Genomic DNA, 26,047 nt, shown 5'->3' with positions numbered 1-26,047 from the left:
ATGAAAGACTTCCTTTGCCGGGCTTGTTACGAGGTCAGGAGTATTGGATAAAAAGCACGTAGAGAAGGCGAGGCTGTCCAGCAGAAATAGCAATCATTTTGACTTAATGGAGAAATATGATGGATAGAGGATCCACAACCCCAGAACCATGAGCTCAGAGAGATTTCAGAGCCTCCGGTTCAGATCAAACACCAGGCCTGGGAGCCCAGCTGACCTGCCTGCGGGCAGGTGTGGGAGGGGGCCAGGCCCACGTTCCAAGGCCGGGGCTTTGGTCCCAGGGCCCCAGGCCCACATTCCAAGGCCAGGGCTTTGGTCCCAGGGAGGATTGCTGTCTGGCGTGCCTGTACGTGCAGCCTCGGCCTCCCTGTCCATCCGCACACCCGCTGGCCCAGGCACCTCCCAGCTCCAAGCTGACAAAGCCCAGGGTCTGACCAGGAACCTCCCCAGAGGGCTGGGCCTTCAGGGGCCCTCACCACCAGGGTTTGACTTACCCTCAATCGGGAGGCCATTGACTCGCCACCGGATGGTGGGCTCGGGCTCGCCTTCTGCCTCGCACAGCAAGATGCCGCTGGCCCCCGTGCTGTACACGCCACTCTGGGGTTTCTTCGTCCAGTGAGGGGGCTCTGGGGACAAAGTCAGGGGCTCCTCAGAGACTTAGCCACATGGGAGGGGCCACGGACTGCAGGGCCTGCAGTTCCACGACCCACCAGCAGGTGGCAGACAGAGCAGGGCTCAGGGCTGTTTGCTGGGTGTTCCGAGGACAGGTGTGCGTGTGCGTGTGCGTGCATGTGTGTGCATGCATGTGCTTGTGTGTGTGTGTGTGTGTATGTGCATGCATGTGTGTGTGCGCCTGCGAGTGTGTGCATGCATGTGCTTGTGTGTGTGCGTGTGCGTATGTGCATGCATGTGCGTGTGCGCCTGCGAGTGTGTGTGCATGCATGTGCTTGTGTGTGTGTGCGTATGTGCATGCATGTGCGTGTGCGCCTGCGAGTGTGTGTGCATGCATGTGCTTGTGTGTGTGCGTGTGCGTATGTGCATGCGTGTGCGTGTGCGCCTGCGAGTGTGTGTGCATGCATGTGCTTGTGTGTGCACCCAACCGTGTGTTCTCATTTGGACTTTCAGCGTGGATAAGAAATTCAACGTACTAGAAACAGTTATCTACAATCACTCTCTCACTGCACAGTATTTATCTCAGTAACAGAAAACGGAGGACCGGGCCGATGGTATGTTCACTTAGTGCTGCCTGCAGCTTATTTTCAAGTAGCAGCAGGGAATTTAAAAATGCTGATAATGAAAAACATTTTTAAATAAAATTAACATGTTCAGCATTCCTTGTAAATACTTCTTAATAAATGGCCTTACAGAATTTTATACCTGTATCTCTACCCGTCTATTTATCTAGGGAAAAAATTGAGAAGCATTATTTCCTAGAGAGAGTGTTTTGCAAAAGGGGGAGGGAACCTAAAAGCCATGTTTAGCTGTCTGCCCTCCAAGCAATGGAGGAAAAGACGTATTTCAGTTCCTTGCATCTCCCACGCCTGCCTCGTGCCCCAGCACTGGAACTCTCAGTGGAGCTCGGTGCAGAACCAGACGTGTCCCTTCAGTGCAAACACGCCCGCCGTGTTTTGTCACCTTAAGTACATCACCGTGTCAGGAGCAAACCAAAGATTAGATGAAAATGTGGAAGGTTTGGATAATCTGGTTTCTGAGAAAATTGCACAGTCCCTGCAGGTAGTAACTCCCGTCAACTGTCGCGGGGTTATTTCCCCCAAGACTCTGTCAATTTCCATTTTAGTCAAAAAAGGAAAGTCTTTAAAGTACACAGATATGTAACCATCACTTTAAAGTAAAGGAGTAAAAACAGATTAGATGAAAATGCCTGTAGATTTTCCAGGAAAACCAAAAATATACAAACAATCCCAGCAAGTTCAAGTCCAAGCAAGAGCAGTGACTTACCTGGTAAACCCCACCTTAAATATCCGTTTCCATAACCTACCGAAAGGAGCCCACAGGATGGTCCGGAATTAAGACCTTCTAACTGAAAATGGGTCGTGGCCGACAGTCCTGTCCCCGGCCTGCAGCTCCCCTGACAAAGGCCAGTCTTTACCTTCCCTGAGCCCGTCTATTGTCTTTTCACATCCAGGACACCAGGCCTTTGGGGTGTCGGGGTAACTGCCTTTTCCAGGCCCCAGCGCACAGCCTCCCTCCAGGACACGGACCACAGGGCCCCATGTTCTCTCGTTCCCTGGGCACCACCTCCACGGTCTGACCGAGAGGTTTCCCCGCGGTGCCTTCTCCCGCCTCCCTAATCCATCCCCGGGGACTTCGCGTGACCCCCTTGGACTCCTCCTTCGACTGTAATGGACGAAACAAGGGGCAAAACCCTCGTTCTCCGGAGCCTTTTCTCAACCCATTGAGATTTTCCTTCCCAGCAACGGTCGTGAGTTTGGCTCAAATAAACTAAAAAAAATTCCTGTGGAGCAGGTGCAGATGCCTCTTACGTTGACATAATACGTATACTACGTAATAAATAACGTAATTGCATGTACTCATATATCGCTGTGTTTGCCGTGTGTTAATTTATATGCGCGACGCATCTCCTTTACCAAGCACGCGGTGCTTACGTTGTGGGCATCTGGACAGAATGCTTTTGCCCACTCAACACCCTGGCTGTTGTTGCTTCTACGTATTACGGGACTCGAAAATGCAGTTTGTTTCCATATTTAGGCTGCGCGGCTTCGGACACAGAGTCCGCCTGTGTTCGGGATAAAGAAGGATCTCACAGGGAGCGGGCGCCACACAGCGCCAGCTCTGACTCCGCACAATGGGGCTTTGAGAGTGGACTAGAATTTCAAAGTTCACGGCGGCCCTCCCCCTGCCCGCGTGGCCAATCCGCTCATTTAATTTGAGTTTCTCAGCAAGAGACAAAAGGAGGGAAAGAGGAAGGTCCAGGAAGGCAGGAGGAAGTCGGATGAAAGCGGCCCGGCCGGCCCGTGTGACTGATGAAGGTCGTATGTATGAGGCTTCCGCACTTAGGGGGAAGGGGCCTGCGGCCGGCGGCCACGCGGTGGCGATGGTGCATCCGCGAGGGGCAACCCGAAAACAGCCAGGGCGCCGCTAGCGTTCCTCATCAGGGCGAGTATTAAGTGCCCCTAAAAAACCACTCTGCCTCTCGATGGCCCTAACGGCTGCGAATGAGCAGTGGGGACAGTCTGTCCCGGAGACGTGCGCCTCCTGGGGCTGAGTCAACAGCCCGAGCTGAATAATTTATTCTACCTCCTTGACTTTTGTTTTTTGGGGTTTTTTTTTGCAACCCTTGCAATTCTTTTGAAAGCTTGTCTTCCAGTCAAGGAACCGTGGCCAGATTGTTAAAATATTCAGCTCCCGCAGCAAGGCTCCGGCCATCTGGAGGGTTTCCAGTCGTCAGCAGCTCGGAGCCGGGCGGCCGGCAATTAGCGGGTCCGGGTCCTGGGTGGTGCGTGTGCTGGGCGGAGGCGGGGGATTCGGAAACAAGGCCCCGCCGCCCGGCGCAGCCAAACCATGTAGAACCTCGAGGAGGACTGACACTGTAGGGACCGCACCCCCCAGACCCTTCCTCCCATTTCCTCGGGAGTGATCCCCGGGACACAGCCCGTGTTCCCGTCTGTGCACAGCCCCGGTTTCTCCCGTCTGGTTTCCCGATGTTGGGCAGGGACCTGATTTCCCACCTCCGGGCCCGCGCCCCCTCACCCAGCGAGTCACACTGCGGGACGGGCCTCGGGAACTCGGGGTTACTGCCAACGGCAGGGCTGGAACGGCCGTGCTGACATTGGTTTGTGGGTGCAATTAGCGTCTGAGTCTATTTTTTCCACTCGAGGGGGTGGTGGCCTGACACAGGTGTCCCTTGTGCGGACGGGGGCTTGAATATACAGGGAAGCCCTGGAGGCCAGTCCCTGAGCCGAACCCTAAGAGGGACAAGGCCCTCAGCACCAGCCCCCACGAGGCTCATAAGGACAGACCCGGGAACCGTCCCGCCAACGCGGCCAACAGCCAGCCAACCGCGCGGGAGACCTCAGTGTGGTCAGGCCGGGGAGTGGCCTGTGTCGGTCGGACTCCCAGGCGAGACGAGGGAGCCTTTAGGTCTCCCGGCAGGCACACCCCAAGCTCTGCATCCTGGGGCCCCGGTTTTAACAGGTGGCATCGCTAACCACTTATTTCTACAATACCCCAGACCACAGCCCCCCCGCTCCTGACCGAAAGGCCTGGGGTCACGGAGGGAGAACCCAAACATCGTGTGGTCTTGCGCCTTTCGATAGAGAATTAATCTCCATACCACAGAGTCTATTATTGTTTCCCCGAAACTAACACAGTGACTATCCCCTGGACCCGAGAGGCTCGATTCCCGCCGGGGCACAGGCCGGGGCTGTGGCCCGATCCCCGGGGGGCGCAGGAGGCGGCGGATCCATGACTCTCATCACTGACGTTTCTCTCTCCCTCTCCCTTCCTCTCTCGGAGATCAATAAAAGCGTGTTTTTTAAAAAGTGGGACCAGCTCCCTGCTTTGGCTCACGTTACAGGTGTAGGTGCGTCGGAGGGTGAGTGAGGGTGGGTGGCCACCGTACCTTCTACCGTGACGTGGAAATCGTGGACGGCGGAGCCCAGGAAGTTGTGGGCCCGGCAGCGGTAACGGCCTCCGTCCTGGTAGGAGGCTCTCTCCACCGTCAGCGTCTTCCCGTGACTGTCTCCAGTTTCTCTGCCTTTGGGTAAATCTCCTCCCACTTTTTCCCAGTCGACCTGTGGAGTTGGCCTGAAAAACAATAAACGAATGATAAACGTTCTTAAAAGTGCAAAAGGAAACCGGGAGAACCCGAGGGCACACGCCCCGCATCTCATTGCTGTCTGGTCCCTGGAGCCCGACTGAGGGACGTCTGTCTGCGCTCCGGGGGCGCCGACCCGCCGTCTCCCCCCAGACTCCTCCCTCTCCTGCGAACAGGACTCGCTCCAGGTAAGTGCTGGGCGCCTGGGTGCCGCTAGAGGTGGACGGATAACCTGAGCCTAGAAACACGGCAAGATGGGTTCCGAGGGTGAACTCTCCCCGTGGGGATTTGAAGTGCGGGAAACAGCAGCCCCCGTCCCGGCAGGAGACTGAAAATCGAGGTGATGGAGAACCCGCGGCCAGCAGAGCGAGGCCCTAGGCCCCTGTATCCAAGGAGCCGATGCTCGAGAAGGGGCTCGGGGGAGAGAGCCAGGGTGTTGGGGCCCAGGGGGCCCAGGGTGGGGCAGGCGTGTCCGCAGCCCAGGGCGGGGTACCCAGCGTCTCCCTCGCTGCCGGGAGGGGAGGAGGGGGGAAGGGGCCCCACCTCCCTGGTCTCCAAAGATCAGAGCACCAACCAGGACGGACACGCAAGCCGGCAAAACCAAACAAAAACCAAGTGGATGACGTCTCCCTCGCTAGGATCCCTCTCCCCATCCCAGTAAGACCTCGGATCTGACCCTGACGTTCCTTCAACCACCTTGCGCGTTACATTGGCGCCCCTCGTATCACTCCCGGTGTGTTCTGGGAATCCGTGCGCTTAGCCAAAGCAATTAGCTATTGGTTAATAACCGAACAACTAACTCACAGTGTTCGCGTCAACCGTCTCTAATTGTACCGACAGCCAATGGTTAAAATGACTGGCTGTTGTGCCAGAAGACACCGGAGGTGAAGAGGACGGTGCTTTAATCTCCTCGCACCCCAGGCGTCCCCTCCCCCGGCTCAGGCTCCCACCTGCCTGCTGACCCGACGCCCTGGCGGACACTGGGCCAGGCTGGGGGCACGTGGCCCACGGCCGAGTGCGCGCCCCTAACAGGTGCTCCCCCAGGTCTCAGGGGGGCCTGTTTCTCACCCCATCTGTCACCAGGGCAACCTGCCAAACCGCAGGCTGCCCTGGACCCGGCTCCCCCGCGCTGGTTTCCACGAGGCTTTCTCAGTGGGGCCTTTGCTTCCTGCAAGATCCCCTCCCGCCCGTCCTTGAAAATTTGAAAATTAGTCTAATCCTCGGAAGAACGGAATGAAACGACTGTCAGGCGGTCCTGCGACACCGACACCGCTCCCCAGGGGCGCGTCCAGCCACATTCTTGACGGTGCTTTTCTCTCTCTCTTCCATTTAATTTAAGGAAGACTTGCCAACAGCGCTTGAGCGATGAAGGTTTGTGGGCAGGGGTGTTGCTAATCTCTAATTCCGCGAGAAGGTGAAAGTCTCTGGTTGGGCACCCGTGTCCCCGTGAAGTCCCCGTGTCAATAAACCGCGTTTCCCTTGTCACCCCCCGCGCGTGGAGATGTCCCCCACATCGTCCCCGGCTCAGAGGCCGTGCCAGCCCGCGGTCGCCCTCGGCGGCGCAGAGCAGCTCCTCTGGCTGAAATGAGCTGACGTGAGTTAAACGTCCGCTGGTGCAGGTCCAGGAGCCCGGGGTCCAGGTCTCAGGGGGGCTCCGCCCACCTCACCTGCCAGGGGCAGGAAGAAATCTCGCCCGGGCGTGCGGCGTGCGAGACACGTGCCTGACACGCGGGACAGGGGGGTGTCTGAGCGGTAATTAGCCTGTTGTGCAGAGGGCGTGGTTTAAAGACGCCCGAGATAAACACGTAACGTGCTGTAAAATTCCTACCGCGTCCCCTTCATCTTAAACAGGACCAGACAGGGTCCCCAGCACACACCCAGAGCCGGGAACAGGGATCCAGTCAGGGGAGTGGGTTACTCAGAAAACGCAACGATTTCAAGGTGTGTGCGGTGACTCTGGGTGGTGGGCACACAGTGCAGCCTCCGGATCATGCATCGCAGAGACATACACCTGTGACCTCTATGGTCTTATTAACCAAGGTCACCTCAGAAACTTAACTAGGGAAAAAAAGAGAGAGAGATGTGACCAAGTGAGGGAGCCTCACGCTTTCCTTGGGGAATTTGGAAACGTGCATTTTGTTTTCAGATAAAATCCAGGTAATTGTGTTTTCATATCAAACTCTCTTAAGTTGCACGGACGGGCCCTCCTGTGTGCCTCAGGCCGCGGGGAACATAAGAGGGAGACGGGGCAGCTGGGAGCCCAACCCGGGGGCAGAGCTCACGGCCCAGCCAGCAGGGCTGGCCCAGGTCCAGCAGGGGGGCCGGGACGCGGCCCGGCCTCCGAGGGCCGCGGGCTGGAAGGGCGGCCCCGCCGTCACCTCCGTCCACACGCTCACACAGGGACAGGGCGAGCTGTAGACCAACCCCAGCCCCGCCTGAAGGCTGCAGAGTGAATGGAAACTACTTCCTCCCGAGAAGTCGCGCTTATTCAAAAAAGAAATGGTTGGAAAGGCCGTGTGCGGGCACACCCAACAGGTGCCTCATTCGTTATCCCGGGCTGCAGGGACCCTCGAGGCTGGATGGACACAGGGCTGACAGACAGGCGGACAGGGCAGGTACTCACAGGCCTTCGGCGAAGCACTCCAGCACCAGCGTGTCCCCTTTGAGGATGGTGACCGAGGACTCGGAGCCCTCGGCAGCGGGAGGCAGCAGCAGTCTGGGTTTTCTCTGCTTGATGGAATTTGCTGAACAGAAAAGAAAAATCTCATATTTATCTCAAACAGAGAGTTTACGTCCTATGGCTCTAAATCAGACAACCCTGTGGCCTTATGTGTGTGAGTGCGTGAGCGTGTGTGTGAGTGTGAATGTGTGAGTGTGTGTGTGTGACTGTGTGTGTGTGACTGTGTGTGTGTGACTGTGTGTGTGTGACTGTGTGTATGTATGTGTGCGTATGTATGTGTGAGTGTGACTGTGTGTGGCTGTGAATGTGTGTGAGTGTGACTGTGTGAGTTAATATGTGAGTGTGAGTGTATGTGTGTGTGTGTGTGTGACTGTGTGTATGTATGTGTGTGTATGTATGTGTGAGTGTGACTGTGTGTGAGTGTGTGTGTGAATGTGTGTGTGTGTGAATGTGTGTGAGTGTGTGTGAGTGTGTGTGACTGTGTATGTGTGTGTGAATGTGTGTATGTGTGAGTGTGAGTGTGTGAGTGTGTATGTATGTGTGAGTGTGTATGTGTGAGTGTGTGTGTATGTATGTATATGTGAGTGTGTGTGTGTGAGTGTGTGTGTAGTCACAGACACGCTCCCCACATTCGAGCACATCTCCAATTACACTCCCTCCCGCCACACGGCCGGGGAGTCACGGGGGAGGCAGAGTCTCAGGAAGCCTGTCGTTACCACACCTCTGAGTCCCGATCCAGCCGTCAACCAAAACGTGGACAATGAAAGACCTTGGGGAGACCCCAAATGAAGGCTCCGTTAAAAGCATGTAGCTTTACTATGTGTACCTATGTATCTGTGTATGTTAATTATATTATCTCTAAACGTGTGGTTATATTTATATGGTTATGCATTTATAAAGATCACCCCTCTGCACAAATTTAAGGGGGGAATAGAAACCTCTATGCTCAGGGATCTTCCTTAACATGAATATTAGTATTTTAATAAACTCACAAAGACATAAAAAGAAAACTCCAGATTCTGAGATGGGAATGAGCTGCTGACTCTGAGAGAGCTGCCAGCCCTCTACGCAGGATCGACTTACCCCGGGAACGGGTTTCTGTGGGTGAACTCGAGTCATTAGCATGCTTTACTGAAATGAAAAGATGGAAGAAAAACTCACAAACACAATGGTGGATGCTGATGCCAACAAAGAATGAAGAGTCACAGTTTTTCCTTAGAAAAATTACAAAGCGAGGCACAGCCAGGCTTCGCTAGGACATCGCTTTAGGGAAGGAGTTGAGGAAATACTGACACGGAGGGAGCTTGACCTTGAACGACCGCAGGTGGATCCAGGTGGGGAGGGTATCAGGACACTCGGGAAGGGGGCAGAGGCTGCCGGGAGGCTCCAGGGGAGCCTGGCTCCGTGCATCACACATGACGATGAAAAAAGTCACCGACCGCATCAGACAACGGGACGGCCACGCCGGCTGCTCGCCCCAGGGCCAGCGATCCCTCCTGTGCGTCTACAGGCCGTCTCCCCAGGACGCTTTCCCATTTGGGCACCGGGACTCCAGCAGGGGAGGGAAGCAGTTCAAATAATGTTGTCAGTTTTGGAAAGACAGGAAAACTCATGTGATAAAAGTTACAGCCCTGGCTCTGTGGCTCAGAGGTTAGAGCACCAGCCAGAGCATCAAAGGCCTGAGAGCTCGACTCCCGGTCCAGGGCGCAGGCTGAGGCAAAAAGAAAAGTGTAACATTGCCCCTTTCTATTGTTGACTCTTATTTTCTCCGATGTTATCCTGCTGACTTATCCCGTGACCCAGAGCCGGGAACCTGCGTGGGAAGCGGGGGAAGAGCCTGTGCATCTCGCCCACCGGTCTGGTTTCCTGGCTGCTGGAGGGAGCCCCGCAGCCGCCGGGGCAGGCGCCTCTCGTCTGGGTCACGTCTCCGGAGCTGAGCTGAGCGACGCGGGAAAATCCCGTCCCAGCTCCTGGGGCGCCGGCCCGCGGGCACTACAGACACACCTGCGTGGGGCATTCGCGACGGAGCCGCGCGTTACTTGGACTTACAGCTGTTAACGGTCAGTTTCATCGGCATCTTCTGCACGATCGTCCTCAACCTCGGGAAGGCGGCGAAGCAACAGTAGTCGTTCCGACTGTCGTTTTCCTCAACGTTTGCAAAGTACAGGTCCCCCTGCTGGCTCATGTGCACCCTCTCGTCTTGCTGGATGTGCTGCAGCTCTGCAAAGAAACGCCGTCCTTAGCGGAGGCGTCCTGCCCGGCCCGCGCGGCCCAGCGGTTGAGGGTCAGCCTGGGATCCAGGAGATCGGGGTTCGATTCCCGGTCGGGGCACAGGCCCGGGTTGCGGGCCCGATCCCCAGTCGGGGGCATGCGGGAGGCAGCCGATCAGTGACTCTCGTCAGTGATGTTTCTCTCTCTCCCTCTCCCTTCCTCTCTCTGAAATCAATGAAGACATGTTTAAAAAATAATAACAGTAATAAAATAAAATTTTAAAAATACATATTTTTTAAAAGGGGGGCGGCAACGGTCCTTATTTGTCTCATCTCCCTTTTCAGCTTCTTTGTTTTCCATTATTTCACTTCATTTCATTTTCCACGTATGTTCCTCCCGGTTTTCTCACTCCTGCTCTGACGACAGGAGCAGCAAGTAAGGGGAAGAAAAAACAGAATCCGACAAGGCCCAGGGGAAGCACGATCCTCACCATGAACCAGAGCCGTCCTCGGGTGGACACCCCCCCTCCTCCCTCTCCCCCCTGAGCCTCGACTCTGCCCTGGGGGCCTGCGTGGGCCGATCAGAAAACCGGTCCGATCCGGATAATGGCCTAATTGCCCCATTTACTGTCCTAGGATCATATTTCTTTAAACAGATCCCCACAAACATGGCCTCTGAGACTGACTCTCTCCTGGATGCGGCCTGGAAAGCTCCGGGGGCTGCAGCGCGAGCGTCTGGCCCCCCAGGAGCCGCTCCGTCGGTTCCGCCCGGGAGCGCGCAGCACGGTCGCCTCCGCCGTGGCCGCGAGATAAAAGCTGCGGAGGAGCTGCCGGGAGGGACTTGACCAGCAGCTGGGCTCTCAACTCAAAAGTGAGGAAAACATTTTGGAAAAGTGAAGACGAGTGTTAATGCTGATCTCTCCGTGGGGCACGGCGCGGAGAGGGCGAAACGTTCCTAAGACAGAAACAACGCCAGCGACACACGGGCCGGCTCAGGCCTGACCTGGGGGCCGCGCCGGAGGCAAGCAGGTCGCCCGCACAAGGGGGCGCCTTCTTGGGGATGCGTCTCACTCATCACCAGCCTCCGCTCTTTTCAGACGGGGCGAGATTGAGAGGTCTATTCGGTGGTTCTCTAGCGTCTCCGTGTGCACCCTAAGTGTGTATTTAAACCCTGGAGCAGACTCTAGTTTATAAAACGCGTCCGACCCCACATTGAGAACCTGCTGACCGTTCCTGCCTCTGCCCAGTGTGTCGCCGACCCGCCTGGAGCTGACCCGGGCACGACTCACCGATGTTCATCCAGTAGATGTGCAGGGGGGGGAGGCCCGAGGGTGGGTTGCAGGGCAGGACAATGGGGTCTCCCTCCTCCACTTCAAGGGGCTCGATGTTCTCTTTGGGGAACTTTGGAACATCTGGTATTAAAAAAAGTCACTTTAAGCCATGATGTTAAAATTAACTTTCAATGTCACAAGTAACATTTGGGTGGATTCTTTTACAAAATCAGAGCGTTCTAAATAAATTCAACCCCCCCACCTGGGTTCCCGTCTCCCCTGCAGGAGAAACGCAGTTGGGAATCGGGGTGCATCCTGTACAGCTTTAGGAAAACGTGTGTGCTGTAACTGTCGGCCACAGACACGTTCCCGCGAGGCGACAATAAGCCTCTTTCCCTGCCCAGAGCACTGAGCTCCGAGCCACAGGCTCCGCGCGTTTTAGGCTTTGATGGATGCAGCACCTTTTTCTGCAAACACTGAGATTTCTTTTCAGGCAGAAACACGACCTCTTGCTCTATGGTGAAGCCTTTGAAGGTGATCGGCCAGTATTTCATTCAGAGCATGACCGAACCAAATGGGAAATTCAGGGCCCGGGCTGGGGAAACGGTGCAAGTGCAGTGAGAGGCCGAGCGTGGCCAGGTCAAGGGGAAAGAGAGCTTTGCGTTGGAGCTGCTCCCGGGAAATGAAACGTTAGGTGGCGGGGACGTGACATAGGGGAGGAGACACTGTGACCTCCCAACATTTTGTTTCTTCCCCGCACAGGACCTTCCCTGAGAGCGAGGCAGTGACAGCAATCTGGAGTCACACGTGCCGAATTCGAGGTCCAACGCCAGCCCCGGCTATTTCTATGAAGGTATTTATAATTTTCAAAGTGTGTTTGGCTGCACATTACGCTGGCACCTTTCGACCCTGTGAGGGGAACCTGGGTTACGGGATTTCCCCAGGTCTCAGGAGAAGGCCTCGGAGGGGTTAATAACAGGCCTCGCTGAGCAGGACCGGTTAGGGTTTCCCCGTGTTTCGCTCTTCCATCGTGGTCCACAGAAGATGGTCGTTGCTCACGGAGGCCGGAAGGTACACTCTTTTATTGTAAATTCTCTTTGCGAGGAGCTTGGCACATTTCCTGTAGGGCCCTGCTCGGCCGAGGGAATTGGCTGTTTCTCTCATCGACGCGCCAGCTGGCTGCCGTGAACTCTTTTTGTCTGAAATCAAGGACCTTCCGAAGCTCAGCACTGCAGGGGGCAGGGTGGGCCTTGCATGGCCTTGGCCCCTTGGGACAGCCGGCTTCTGTCATGTGATGGTCCCCGGAGGCTTCCCCCTGGTCACCTCTTCCTAGCTCATCTCTCCCGGCAGGTCCAGGAGCGTGTTTGGATGGCAGCCGCCCCGGAATCCTGCTTCTGCTCCAGGTAGAGCGCATCCCGTCAAAATGCAGGAACCTGCTCAGCGCGTCACCACACTCGGGTCCTGCAGATGAACATCGGTGCCACCTACCTGTGTGGCCAGCCCTGACTGAGGGCAGGTGTTACCCAAAATGTTGGGCAGAAAGTCTACCTCACCCGAGTCCAGCGTAGTGACTTACAGACTGAACCTGCCCAAAGCTCCAAATTCCAGTCCCTCGGTTAGTGCCACAGGCTTTACCTGAGCCCAGTGTTCACGGCAGTGAAGTTAGCAGGGCCGCTGGGTAGTTGCAGGGTCTGTTTATACTCAGACACGGGGGAAGCAGAGGAAGGAAACAGGTTCTGAGATGCCAAGACCACGCAATTCTGACTGTAACGAGCAAACTCCACAGGCCCAGCCTGAATATTCACTTCCCAGGGGACGTCCCTTGTAAAGTAGCTGATTAATATGATGTATGGAGCCCTAATTAGAGAATATCACCCTCGGAGCACTCAGAAAATCTAACGATTCAGACAGCATTGCCAGGGAAGCACGCTCATCCCTGCATTTATTAAATCTAGGTTATACAATTCCGACTCTGAAAAGGTAAATAATGTAATTCGAGTGGCTTCTAAGGCATCCATAATGAAAAATAAAGTAAAATAAAATTTATAAGTCTACCAAACCCTGTATCCTGTGCCAGAAATCTCTGTAACAGCTTTCAGCCAAAGATGAAATTATTACCTGGAAACAGGGAGAATATTTATATACGTAAGAATTTAAGGTCTAAGAAGAGATACGCCAAAGGATATTAATATGTGGGGTTTTTAGGTCCCTGTTCTTTGACTTTGAAACCATTTATGAGTGTGATGCCGGTTGGGAAGCAACCGCTGCGACATCCACAGGTACACGTGAAATGTAATTGCTATAACTCAGCGGCAGGCGTGAGGTCCGCTCTACGTCAGATGAAGACATGGCTCCTTTTAAAAATGACTCACCGGTGACTTTTGCTAATTGTGTTTCTCCGGCAAGAACCATTACATCTCTGAGTTTGGACACAGGCAACACTTTATAAAGTGAGTCATAAATGATGGTTTTTCTTTTGTGCTTCAGCCCGACGACTTATTTCAGACGAGCGGTCCTCATTCATAAAGTGGGAACTGCAGTGACACCTATTTCACTGATGGATATCAGAGTTTAAATGAATCATTTCATATAAATCGATTAAAACAGTGTTGGCTCGTAAAGATCACGTGACACTCGGTGGCTCTGGTTCAGGGGTCTTCCCGGGAGGTACACCCAGACCTCAGGGTGGAGACGCACGGCCCAGGGCAGGGAGCTCTCTCCTGCTCCGGCCTCTAACGGGTTTTTGAATATTTGGGATTGCCTTTCACAGAGGCGGCAAGAAGGGGGCCAGAGGCAAGAAACACTGTGTACAAGGTTTATGTTTGTAGGGACATAATGGGATTTTCAGCTACTGTGCTCAGGTCGGAACTTAGGTGGCTGGAGTCTTCGAGGTTACCAACTAAAACTTCAAAAAATGAGAGAGATGAGTTATAAAGCTCACATCACAAGGTTCTATTAATATAAAAATATAATCAAGTCTCTGCAGTGTAAGAAAAGACTCAACTGATGGAGGTCGTAGAGACCAGCTGTAGCGTTAGCTGGTCTGATTTATAAACGCCTGAGAACTGGGGTCTGGTCGTCCTCAAGATATAACTGATCACAGAGAGCAGTTAGGCGATCAAGTCATTCAGGAGGCTGAACACGATGCGTAAGAAACTAATTTATTTCTCTCTTTTCACAGCAGCAGAAAAAAAGGCGCAATTTCCCGCCACTTAGCTCAAATCCATGATCAGCTCTTAGCAGCAACGCCAGCAGGTTCTGGCCAGGATCCCCTGGCATTGTTCAGGTCTTGGCTCAATCTGCTTCCCTAGGCAGAGAAATATCTTTAAAAATCCTTTAATGGCAGAATCGTAGATGAAAATGTGCCGTTTCCTTCTCTGCGATAGGTCTGGCTGCTGCCTTCCCTTCGCGTCTCCATAGCAACCACCCGAATTCGGGTTAGGGATCGGCCTAATGCCAGGCCTTCTACACAGATTTTTAATAACCTCTCCCTCTCCCTCTCCCTCTCTGTCTCTCATTTCGGTTAATTTCAGATAGATGATTGATAGGTTGATAGATGGATAGATTATTGATGGATGGATGACAGACTGATCGATCTAGTTTTATGATCCTGGACCACAATTTCCATGACAATGCCTTTGGATGCAGAATTCATTAACATTTGCTATCAAATGTCACCTCCAACCCAAACCGCTGAGATCCTTTCCAAGTTTACGCGTCACTGCGCTGCCTCGGCCGGTGCTGCGAGATCCCACTTACTAACGCAGACAAACCAGCAGGCCACCGAAGCACCGGTGTCACGTACACAAAGGGACCATTTGTAAAGCAAACGGAAAGGGTGACAAAGGGGGAAAGCCTGCGGCTGACGCTCTCAGGCACCCCCGCTGCACAGGAAACAACTTCCCCGGGACCCGTCTCTGCGCGTCCGCCCCCCTCATTCCCTTAGAGGTCATCACCCTCCCCGCTTCTGTTTCCACCACGTCTTGTTTCTTGTTATCATTTTATCACACAAAATGGTACTCGCTGCTGACTCACGGTTTTCTCTGGATGTACCACCATTTACTTATTTGTCCTGCGATGACGGGATTCATGTTGCCCAGCATGTTTTTAATACAGACGATGCTGCCACAAATGAGCCTGCTGCTCGGGGACCACAGGCAGGGACCAGGCGCAGGGACCACAGGCAGGGACCAGGCGCAGGGACCAGGCCGCAGGGACCAGGCCGCAAGGACCAGGCGCAGGCGGGTGGACAGGACATGAAACTGCTGGGCGTGGGTGGGGCACCGTCCTCTGAGGAGGGCTGGCGGCCACTTCCACCGACCTAGCAGGCTGGAGGCTTCAAGGGACACGTATCCTGGGAGCTTCGTGTTCCCACCCACGTCGCTCCTCCCAGCTCTGGGGCATTGCCCAGCCCTGTGGGGTCAAGTGCTTTTATCACCTGGGTTACTTGGGTCAGTTTCTGCATTCAGGCCGTAGACCGGCTTCCGCTGGTGACTCCGGTCTGAGGCGAACGTTCTTGCCCTGGGCGTCTCCACTTTCCATCGCAGCTTTGCAAAATTATTCATAACTATGTAACGCTGTCTTTAGTTATATCCGTTGGCAACCATTTTTTCTCGGCGTGGCTTATAGTCTCCCTCTCTTCCTGGAGTCTTTTGGTAAAAAGGGGATCCAAACATCCGAGCAGGCCCATGCACCTTTGATTTCCTCTGTGAAGAAACCTTCCCAACCACGACGGCTGAGTTGTGTCCAAATCTCTTTCTAACATTCAAAACACCTTTCCACTTCACAGGGACGTCTCCGGTCCACCCAGAGGCCTCGGAGAAATGCTTCTCCAGGTGGGAACCTGTCCCTCGTCTCCTGATGGACTCTCACATTGAAACCAGGTGAGCTCAGGATTTGCCTGGAGCCACCCAACAAACTACAAATTGCCTGTGTAACTTCTCCTCAGACGCAGATTTTGATGCTCTCTGCCCCAGACCCCGACCGTGGCCACGGTCACATGCTGCGGCCACAGCACGATGCAGAGCCACCGAGGAGGCTGTGGGGGTCAGCCGCCCTGACCGACGGGCGGCCAGGCCCACAGCAAACCACGTGATTAAGGAATGACCCTGTGTGAACACGGCTGGGGATGAGTTGTTACTGCAGCGTTAACTGGCTGAGCCTAACTAACACCGTGTATAACTCAGCTCTCATCAGGAGCAAAGCAGAGGCTGCCTTTTCCCGAATTGGATACAAAGTTACCAGAGTGCAAAGCGGAGGCTGCCTTTTCCCAAATTAGATACAAAGTTACCAGAGTGCAAAGCAGAGGCTGTGTTTTCCCAAATTAGATACAAAGTTACCAGAGTGCAAAGCAGGGGGGCTGCGTTTTCCTGAATTAGATACAAAGTTGCCAGAGTGCAGCAGCCTCATTGCTTCCAAGGTCATCCCCTTCTAAGTGTCAAGACCTGGAGGATAATTCCCCTTATAAATAAAATATAAGCCGCGTACCAGCTGATTAAATTAATGATGTGCTGTCTCATTAGAGCCCAGAACTACCCCTACCTAACACTTGACAAAAACGTCTATAAATTGAAATCTCCGCTGTGATACTCACTGGGAACTATAAAGTCTATTTCCTCGGACATAGCGACTCCCAGCTTATTGGATGCGAGGCAGCGGTACTTCCCCTGGAAGTGAGATATCTGCCCCTCGTTGGGAATCCTGAAGGTTCCCGAGTTGTTGGAGACAATGACCCGAGGGTCGGAGAGGTCGAAGGGCTTGCCATCTTTAGTCCATGTAAATCTGTAAAGAAAACTCCGCTTAATGACGTGGATAAATCACAGCGTGTCCTGAACTATTTATACACAAATGCACAGAAATGACAAAACCAAGACATTTAATTTATGGTAAAAAAAAGATAATAATAATGGACTATAATAGAAGACATCTGACAGGCTGCTGTAGACTGATGTTTACATCTCCCCAAATTCATTTGTTGAAGCTTAATCCCCAGTGGGATGGGGTTAGGAGGTGGGGGCTGCGGGAGCTGATACAGTCCTGAGGGTGGGGTCCTCACGAATGGGGTTCGTGTCCCCATAAAAGAGCACATTCCTGCTAACCCCCCCCCCACGTGAAGTTACAGAGAGGGGCCGCTGCCTATGAGCCAGGAAGCGGCCTCGCCAGACGCCAAACCCACAGGCGCCTGGGTCTTAGACTTCACGCCGACCAAACAGTGAGAAATGAACGTGTGTTGTGAAGCCACTGAGCCTGAACTGACTGAAACAGGCCTAAAAAGCTGCTGTAACTAAGAGAATATACACATTACATCAGGCTTTGTTCTGTTCTTTTTGAATTAAAGTTGTTTTTTAATTTTTCCCATTAGAAAGGAATGCATGGTGTTTACTAATATTTTGGAGACTACAATAGATGGCCCATCGTTGAGACCATTATATTAATACATAATTTCGCTAATTGGGTTTTCTAGTTATCACAATGCTGATGAAGACAGAATCTTCCGTCCTATGGTTACTATTCAAGTCCCCTCACTATTTCCATCTCTTCGCTTCGTGAGCAACGCTGGGATGAACCGTCTCCGTTCGGCTTTCCTACCTGTCCAAATGGTTCTTTAGGCCAATTCCTCAGAAGTGAGAACGACAGAGCAATAACATAAGAAAAATTTTTATAGCTTTTAAAAATTTTGCAAATTGTATCACACAGAAATATTTATATATCTCACATTGGCTGGATGAACTCTATTTTATGTAATTTTGTCTATATTCACACACAGTAATTGAATGTATTCTATTTGGTGAAATAGACAAATAATGATAACTTTACATGTTAATGATTCACAGCAGATGATTTGTAAAATGTCAAATTATCTGGCAATAATAACATTAGTCACGATACAACTTCAGAAAATAAATTTTCACCGAACACGTGTCTCGGTGATGGGTATAAAATACCAAGCGGATGGGTAAAGCTCTGCCGCTGCTGCCAATTCTGAGTCACCAAGAACTTTAAAATCTGGATTTTCCCGCAGCCTCTCCCTCCTCGCCCCCAACACAGGCCTTTCGTCCTCCCCGACACCGAGGGCCCGTTAAGGAAACTTCATCGGTGACTGTAACGAGCGGGAGTAACTAGCACGGAACCCATAGAAAATACGACGCAGCGATGACCGCGCGGGAGGCATCCTGCGTCCGATGACTGAATGTTTCTCTGACGGTAAAAACACCCTCACGGCCTGTTCACTGGGTAACAAGTGCGTCGCATTTAAAGACAATAATTAACGTGCACAGAACACCGTTTATAGACGTATGAGCTTCTGCTTCATCGGCGCGACCGTCGCTCAGTAGAACGAGTAATCGGACCCTAGTGACCTGTCCACGCGCAAGGTGAGGCGCCGCTGAGAACCAGCACGGGGCCCGCGCCTCCGCCAAGCATTTAACCTGAGACGATTTATTTCAGGGTAAAAATAATTCAACCGGCAGAAAATCAGATGAAGAATAACCGGACTTTATTTTTATAGCCGCGGCTGCCCTTCTTGCTGACCCTCACCTTCCATCCTAGGTGGACTCGAGCCCCCCAAGCACACTGAGGTCGGAGGTCAGAGGTCAGAGGGAAAACAAGGAAAGCGGATCCCACACATACTCACTTTGGCTCCGGATTGCCTTTAGCTTCACATTCGATTTGAAAATATTCATCGAAGGGAAAGGCGACTTGTACCTTCGACTGCTTTGTGATTGTTGGAACCTGTTGAACTAAACAGTGAAAACGGTATTTAAGGAACATCTCCCAAAGCTGGGTGAGGTTCATTAGCTATAACGGAAATGCTGTAAACCTGCCTCCTGTATTGATAAGTGGAGGGAACTGGAGAGGGAGACCACAGAACACACCTGGCGTCCTCGCCCCACAAGGATTTAACTCGAAGGAATACAATTCAGTGCCGTTATTTCCTGTTGCCATATATTCCATTTTATTAGGAATTAGGACTAAAAACCCTTCAAAATAGTTATTAATCCATTTTAAATGATCCTATCACATGTTAAAATAAATATCATACTTTATCAAAAACACTGAATGTAGCCCGGCCGGATGCTCCAGGTTAGAGCATCGGGCCTCACGCCAAAGGGCCTCTGGTTCAATCCTGGTCAAGGGCACATACCTGGCCTGTAGGCTCAATGCCCGGCCCCGGTCAGGGCGCATGTGGGAGGCAAACAATCGATGCGTCTCTCTCACGCCCACGTTTCTCTCTCTCTCTCCCCCTCCCTCCCTTCCACTCTCTTTAAAAATCAAAGGAAAAAAATATCCTCAGGGAAGGATTAACCAAAAGAGTAAGTAAGAGTGTACTCAGGATGGACACTGAATAAAAGCAGTAACATCCAACTGCTTCAGGACGGGCAATCTTCAGCAAACCTGTTTTGTTTTGGTTTTTATTTTTGTTTTACCGAGAGTGTACGGTTATGAAGAACGCCTTGCGTGCTGGCCCCCCTGCTGCCAGGGCCTCGGTCTCTGCCAGGGAAACAGCATTTGCCCCTTTGCTTTAGTGACACAGTGCTCCTGTTCACACAGGAAAAGCAGACAAGACCCATAGTGTTACCGTGACAGGTCTGATCTCACGGGCGCCTGAATGTGCCTCTGAGGCCCTGAGAGGTCCGAGGTCACCTTGGATGGATGCTCAGCCTGGAATAATAACTTCTCGACATGCCCAATTTTAAAATTCGATTTCTTTACTTTCCCCTAATGAATCTGATCATTGAGTTTTACAAATTTAGGGACTTTAGCTCATGACATGCAGAAGCATCCGTCTCTTCACCGCCATTCACCTTGTCTCCGATTCCTGCTGTTTCTAAGTAGAACAAGTCTTGCGCTGATTGCAAATTCACGCTATTTAAATTTTATTATGCTTATAAATGGCAAGGGACGGTGCCCAATAGCGACGGTGCCTGAGATATCAGCTAATGACTTGTGAACAACTTGTTTATTAGAATATTATTCTTTCCTAAATTTGCTCAGGTTGTAAAGTCTCGGCAGTAACTAATTATTCGGGTAACAGAGCTCACAACCTTTGGGTGTTTATAAGAATATATATTCTACATTTTAGATCTTCTCTCTGTAATTAGGCCAATTATGGAGACACGGGTCCTGTTGACATTCAGATTGAATACCTGCCTCGGTTTCATTGGCTAGTGAGCGCTCCAGAGTGCTGAATAAATGGATAATACTCGCTGTTCTGAAAACATGCCATTAATATTTTATAACAATTCTTGTCTAAGGACAGTGCAGCAGGAAAACGCATAAGCAGCCGAGACAACTGGAATGAAAATGAGTGCTGAGAACTGAGACAAAATTTCATGTCCTTCACCACCGATGAGCCAAGTGAGGAAAGACAGGGAGGGAAGGGATGGTCTCGGAGGGTGGGCAGGGCTGTGAATCAGGACTCGCTCTGGGGAAAACGTGCAGTTATTAACCCCTTTCCCACAAGGATCACCGGGAACTTGCTCTTGCCCCACCAGTGTGGCTCCGCTGGCCGGTCATCTCCCTGTGCACCAGGAGGCCCCGGTTTGATTCGGGGTCGGGGCACATGCGGGGTTTCGGGCTCGATCCCCAGCAGGGGTGGGTGGGAGGCAGCCAATCAGTGCTCTTCTCTCATTGATGTTTTTCTCTCTCTCTCTCTCTAAAAACCAATAAACTTTAAAGAAGAAAAACCTTGTTCTGAATTAGGTATTGTCTACTCAAACCAAAAAAACCTACTGAAGACGAATTATTTCAGGCCCTTCCCAGAATGTCCACAACCAGGCTGGCCTATCGTGGATGTGGGCAGGAGGATTTCAGCTTGACTTAGAGAACCTCGAATCTGCACATCAGTGGAGCAGGTCAGTGGGGTTTCCTAAGAAGGGGGGACATGGAAGCAGAGGCCTGACCTGTCAAGGAGACTGGAGAAGGGTCTCCCACCTGGGTGCAGGCTGCCCACAGTGTGTGATGCGAGACGGATGCGTCGGGTGACTTAAGGAGGCCTCAGAAAGTGGTTTCAAGCACATTCTATGACACATTCAGAGCGGCCGCCTCCTCGAGCTGCATCCAGACTGAGTTTTCAGAAGTGTTGGCACCTGTAGCGTGTGTTCAACCTCAAGGCCAAGACTGATTCTCTAGAGCTCCGGTGGCCTGGGAGGCACCCCCAAAGCTGAGATCCCAAAGAACAGACAAATCCTCTTGTTTATAACTCTCAACATTACGCACAGGAAACACAGTAGGGAAAATACTTGAACTTTAAGGATAAAATATCTGAACAACCTCTCAAGAGTCTCATGTCCCATGTGCTTATAACAGGAGAAATTCCCCATATCTCAGCACTACACAGGTAATGCACTATTTCCTTGTGTTTTCAGGCACATTATATTTTTTACTTTTAATTATTCTAACTTATATGAACTGATTTACGGTTTATGAAGATCTGCATTCATTTTTACCAACAAATGCTAAGACGTGTATTCCGTAAAACCACTGACTAACCCCTTGATGTAAATTCACAGGACAGCTGCTTAGATTTTGCAGCGGATACCACCTGATACGTTTATCTGTACACTAAAATAATGGCTATTTAATATTTCCCTACCTCATTTTTTCATTCTTAAATATACAATCATTTTTTTAAAAATACAAAGTTTATTCAGTTCCCTTTCTGTCATGATTGGTTGGGTACCATTATTTCTAAGTCATAAGTGTCCCTAAAATAAATTTACCTGAGTATACAAAGGGAACCGTTGTTGGTCGTATTTCAGACTGTCTTCTATGGCAAAATGCCCCCTAATCTCCAGCTTATGTCCTCATGGGCCAAGTCTGCGCAGGAGGCAAGAAGCCTGGGATGCGAAAGAATTGCAGCCGGCAGCCCAATGTGAGCCATAAAAGCTGAGGAAGGCAGAGAAAAATCCTGCTGACAGTGCTGGGAAGCACACAGAAATAGGGCCAAAAATACCTCCTCGATCTGTACGTGTCCTGCTTAAAAATCAAAATGCACATCGACATTCCATAAATAGGTATTGACGCCGGCACTTTACCTGAAAGGGGTATTTCAACGGCGGTGGCGAAATTTAACAGGAAGGACACTAGAGGGAAGATCACCCCTCTGAGGCTTAGCAGCCTGTCCATTGCTCGTCCGGGAGGAGGGCGGCCGGGGGTCAGCGCTCTCGCGTCTCCGCTGCCCCCCGGTTTGAGGCTGAGAAGGACGTGTTGACCTGGAAACCCAGAGAAACAAAAACAAAGTCAGAATAACTCAGACTCGAAGCTCACACGCCGTAAAATGCCAACATCACGGGAGTTAAATGTATTTTCCCGTTGGCGATAATTTTCCTTATTACGAGACTGTTCCCGAATAACTCCACGTAAACACAACCACCACAGGAAAACAGCTCGTGGGCTCCGATTGTTTAGGAGGGATTACATGACTTTTGTCATTTCAGTGGTTTTAAGTACAGGGTCTTGATCCACGAAATGATCTCCCATAAAGACGATGGACTGACCGCCTGGCCGGCGTGGCTCAGGGGTGAGCGCGTCCGCCCGCGCCGAAGGCTCAACCCCGGCCCAGGCGGACACGCAGGAGGCAGCCCACCCATGTCTCTCTCTGGTCGATGTCTCTCTCTCCCTCTCCTTCCCTCCCTTCCTCTCTCTCTGAAAAAGCAACGGGGAAAAATATTCTTGGGGAGAATTAGCAGCAACAGCAGCAGGGACGGAACAGCGAGGCCCTGGCCTAGAGAAAGGTTGCCGGTTAGGAGGCAGGACGACCGTGGGCGGCCCCCTCCGTTTCCGGCGCACGAGTAACGGCGAATTCCACCCCGACCGTCTCTCCTGCAGGGCTTGGCTTCCACGTGCCTGAGGCCGCTACGCTAAGAGGCTGTGACATAAATTCCCTGGGAATTAAGACGTGACCCCTGCGAGGAGGACGCCAGGAGGCGGTAACGACAGCCCCCAGTAGCTTGCAGGGTAAAAGGGGGCAGCCGGTCGTTACATCACTGTCAGGATGCATACAGGGCGCACTGTTTAGCAATCACATTTAGAAACAGGAAGACAGCTGTACGATTATATTCCCATTTATCTTTGTTCAGAGAATCCGAGCTTAAGGCCACACCCCAGAGGAGAGCATGGATTGAAACTCAGGATGGAGTTGAAACTAAGAGCAAAATATACAAAACCTGTCTGAGACCCGGTTACCGAAAGCTGCTGTCCGATTGGTTCGTGCCAGTGACGGTCACTCTGTCCAACAGAAGAGCCGATGAACCGCCATGAATCTGGACAGATGGGGTCACACCCCCACCTTCCTCGCTCCCCCTTGGTAAGAAGAAACCCTCCTGACATCGAACCCAAAGGAAGCAGACGTCTTAGTGTCGCCAGTGAGGACCCAGCCCAGCGGCCTCTGGCTCCCTGGCGTGAGCAGTGTGGCAGGGAAGGGACAGGGGCGGGCATGCAGAGTGCGGGGAAGTGCTTCCAAACGACAGGGAGACGCGGCGCCTTGTTTCTCCGGAGCAGCCCCCAACAGACACACACACGTCAGCGTTCACCTTGCGGGGACCTCAGGTCCCTCCGACGCTCCTCAGTCGGCTCCACGGTGCTACGTCCAGAACCTACTCCCTGACCTTCCCCTGCTGCCGTAATAAGTGGACATGGGAGCGGGCCTGGCCTCTGTCCACTCACCTGGCCTCCCAACTGCACGCAAAGGCACCGCGGCCTGTTGACCGGCGGGCAGGGGAGGGTGACCTGCGTAAGATCACAGGCGGCGAGTCGGCAGGCGATGGCTCAGGGCCCCCCGGGCGGCCCTAGGAGTGACCCCGCCTTTCAGGCTCCTCTGCACAAGGGACAGAAGAGTGGCCGCCCTGTAGGACAGGCCCGTGAGGTCCGTGAGGCCACGCGTGTTTATCACACACGCGTAACAGAACAGGTGACACGCACGCGGCACACCAGCACCGTCTGTGTGCTGTGCCGTGTGCTCACCGCTCCTTGTCCGGGCTCCTCCCTCCGCCCTTTACCCCCCACGCGCCTCGACCTTCCCCACCCTCCCTCCCGCCATCTCCACTCCACTGCCTGGGTCTGAGTTTTGAGGGTTTTCTTGCCTGATCCCTGCACCTGCCATTTCTGAAGGCGGCGCCGGGCGCGCAGCGGAAAGGGGAAGGGAGGGCCGACCGGCCTCCTCCCCGAGAAACGGCCTTGGTTGTTCCGGCCACACTGACCCCTAACATCGGAACGAACTCCACGCATCTCAATTTTAAACACTTTTCCACTCGGGAAGCTGGAAACGGACCAGCGACTTTTATTACAGTCACGGGAAGGGATATGTTAGGACCACAGCATCCAAAGTGCAGTTGTAAAAATAACCTAATGGGTTTATGGAAGTCAGGGACGGAGCTCCAACTTAGAACTGTTTAAATTTTATTTTCTTTCCGCACTTGAGGGCTTAGGAATCGCCGAGCTGCGGGAGCGAGTGAGGACGGGGGCGCTGGGCCTGCTCCCTGCGTGTGACGGGGCGAGCGTCACCCTCACGCCCGCTGGCCGGTCCCTTCACAAAACTCCTCTGCGTGGCTGTCAGGCCAGAGTAAACCTCTCCCCGGTCCAGCTCCGGAATTAGATCTTCCGGGAGGAAGCCCCCGCGTTTCCATAAACCAGAGGCGTGCGCTGAGCCTCCGATTCCGACGCCACGAGACTGGGAAGGCCAAACACAAAGAGAACTCAGAGGCTTTTGTTCGACTCCCGCCTGGCGAAGACCATAAATCAATTCACAAGTGTCATAAACACGGGGATCCTGAGATAACTGTTAATGGCTTTCTGCTCTGAAAACAAAGGGAATATTGTACGTCAGGCCCATCCATTCACACTGTTCCCTGTCACCCGAGCGACTCAGGAACGGCTCCGAGCGATAGTCCACCCTCCCGCCGAGGGGCAAGGAAAGGCAGACCCCCTGCAAGCGAACGAACTTGACGGGAAACGTCGGCTTCGATGGGTAACCACGTCGGACAAGCTCACATCGTTAACACCACCACCGATTTAGGGAAATAGCGAAAGGCTGTGGTCGGGCTGCAACGGGAGCATAACTGTGCGTCTATAACCAACAGGTTTGGTTTCCCCCGGTTCTTATACCTCCAAATCCTTACTCAATAGGTGCTGTGATGATGCTTAATTCAAATTACCCCCAATGGAGGGAAAGAAAGGGAACCACCCAAAACCAAGACCACTTACTGCAGAAATAGAGAAATGATCTCCCACGAGCGTCGTGCTCAGGCCCATTTCTCACAAGACACCTTGTGTACTGGTCACGCTCAGTAGGGGATTTTTTGTTACCTGAGGAATAACACACGTGTGTGAAAATACACAAGACTCACGTGTGCAGCTCGGAGAAGTTTTACATAAGTTTAAATTCACGCAACCACTTCTCAAACCTTTCAAGGAGTTTCCGTCCCCCCAGGCATCCCACTGGCTTCATTCCCGAGGGTTTCCGGGGCCTGAGAGAGACGACCTGTGTGTGTTCCTCTAACGACCGCACCCCAACCAGGTGGCATCTCCCCCCGGGGGGCGTGTGGACCATGTGGGGGGCGGGTGGGTGGTCGCAGTGACTGAGGGTGACCAGCAGAGCTCAGCAAAGTCCCGCCCAGGGAAGACCCGCCCCCCTCCCCCAGCCCCACTGGGCGCTGCTCGGGGATCCGGTCCCTGCTCCCGCGAAGGCGGAGTGGGCCACACGCAGGGGACACGCCCTGTGCGCCTTTGAAAATTTCCGCTGCACGTCAGCATAGAAAGGCTAAGAACTTCATTTCGCTTTATTCTGTTTTCCACAAATTTATTTGACTATGGAAATGTGTGTGTGATTTTTATCAAAATCGCATGTAGAAGAAACTGCTCAGGAACCGTCAGCAAACAGCAACTGCCGGCTGCAGGAGACCAACCGTAAGGGCGACCGGACTTGGTTCCTGGGCAGTTCTCATGCGTCACGGCTGCTTTTACATGTGAACAGCCGTCTAATGCTCGCGCCTCCCTGACGTACACACGACCACACTGTCAGCACGGTGCCCACTTCGTACGGAAAGAAACTGAAATACGGAGAGTTCCAAAGTCACACAAGGACAGCGCTGCT

At 52.7% G+C, this 26,047-nt stretch overlaps 1 protein-coding gene across 1 annotated transcript in view; it reads right to left on the bottom strand.

Annotated features, from left to right (window-relative positions):
- The window catches only part of CHL1 (cell adhesion molecule L1 like), a 40,854-nt gene extending 18,577 nt beyond the window's left edge, over nucleotides 1–22,277 (bottom strand). The window contains exons 1-9 of the mRNA XM_087825068.1: nucleotides 21,993–22,277; nucleotides 18,590–18,695; nucleotides 16,550–16,737; nucleotides 10,975–11,097; nucleotides 9,525–9,695; nucleotides 8,559–8,606; nucleotides 7,419–7,539; nucleotides 4,601–4,785; nucleotides 492–623 (exon numbers count right to left, since the gene is read on the bottom strand). Of these exons, the coding sequence (XP_087681194.1) occupies nucleotides 492–623; nucleotides 4,601–4,785; nucleotides 7,419–7,539; nucleotides 8,559–8,606; nucleotides 9,525–9,695; nucleotides 10,975–11,097; nucleotides 16,550–16,737; nucleotides 18,590–18,695; nucleotides 21,993–22,083 (1,165 nt within the window). The 5' untranslated portion in view covers nucleotides 22,084–22,277. The remainder of the gene's footprint in view (nucleotides 1–491; nucleotides 624–4,600; nucleotides 4,786–7,418; nucleotides 7,540–8,558; nucleotides 8,607–9,524; nucleotides 9,696–10,974; nucleotides 11,098–16,549; nucleotides 16,738–18,589; nucleotides 18,696–21,992) is intronic.
- Nucleotides 22,278–26,047: the final 3,770 nt, after the last annotated feature.

Source organism: Miniopterus natalensis, chromosome 15, assembly GCF_054644295.1.
Source record: "Miniopterus natalensis isolate mMinNat1 chromosome 15, mMinNat1.hap1, whole genome shotgun sequence".
Lineage (NCBI taxonomy): Eukaryota > Metazoa > Chordata > Mammalia > Chiroptera > Miniopteridae > Miniopterus > Miniopterus natalensis.
Note: the sequence above shows the minus strand (reverse complement) of the source record. Positions and strands in the feature narration are given on the sequence as shown.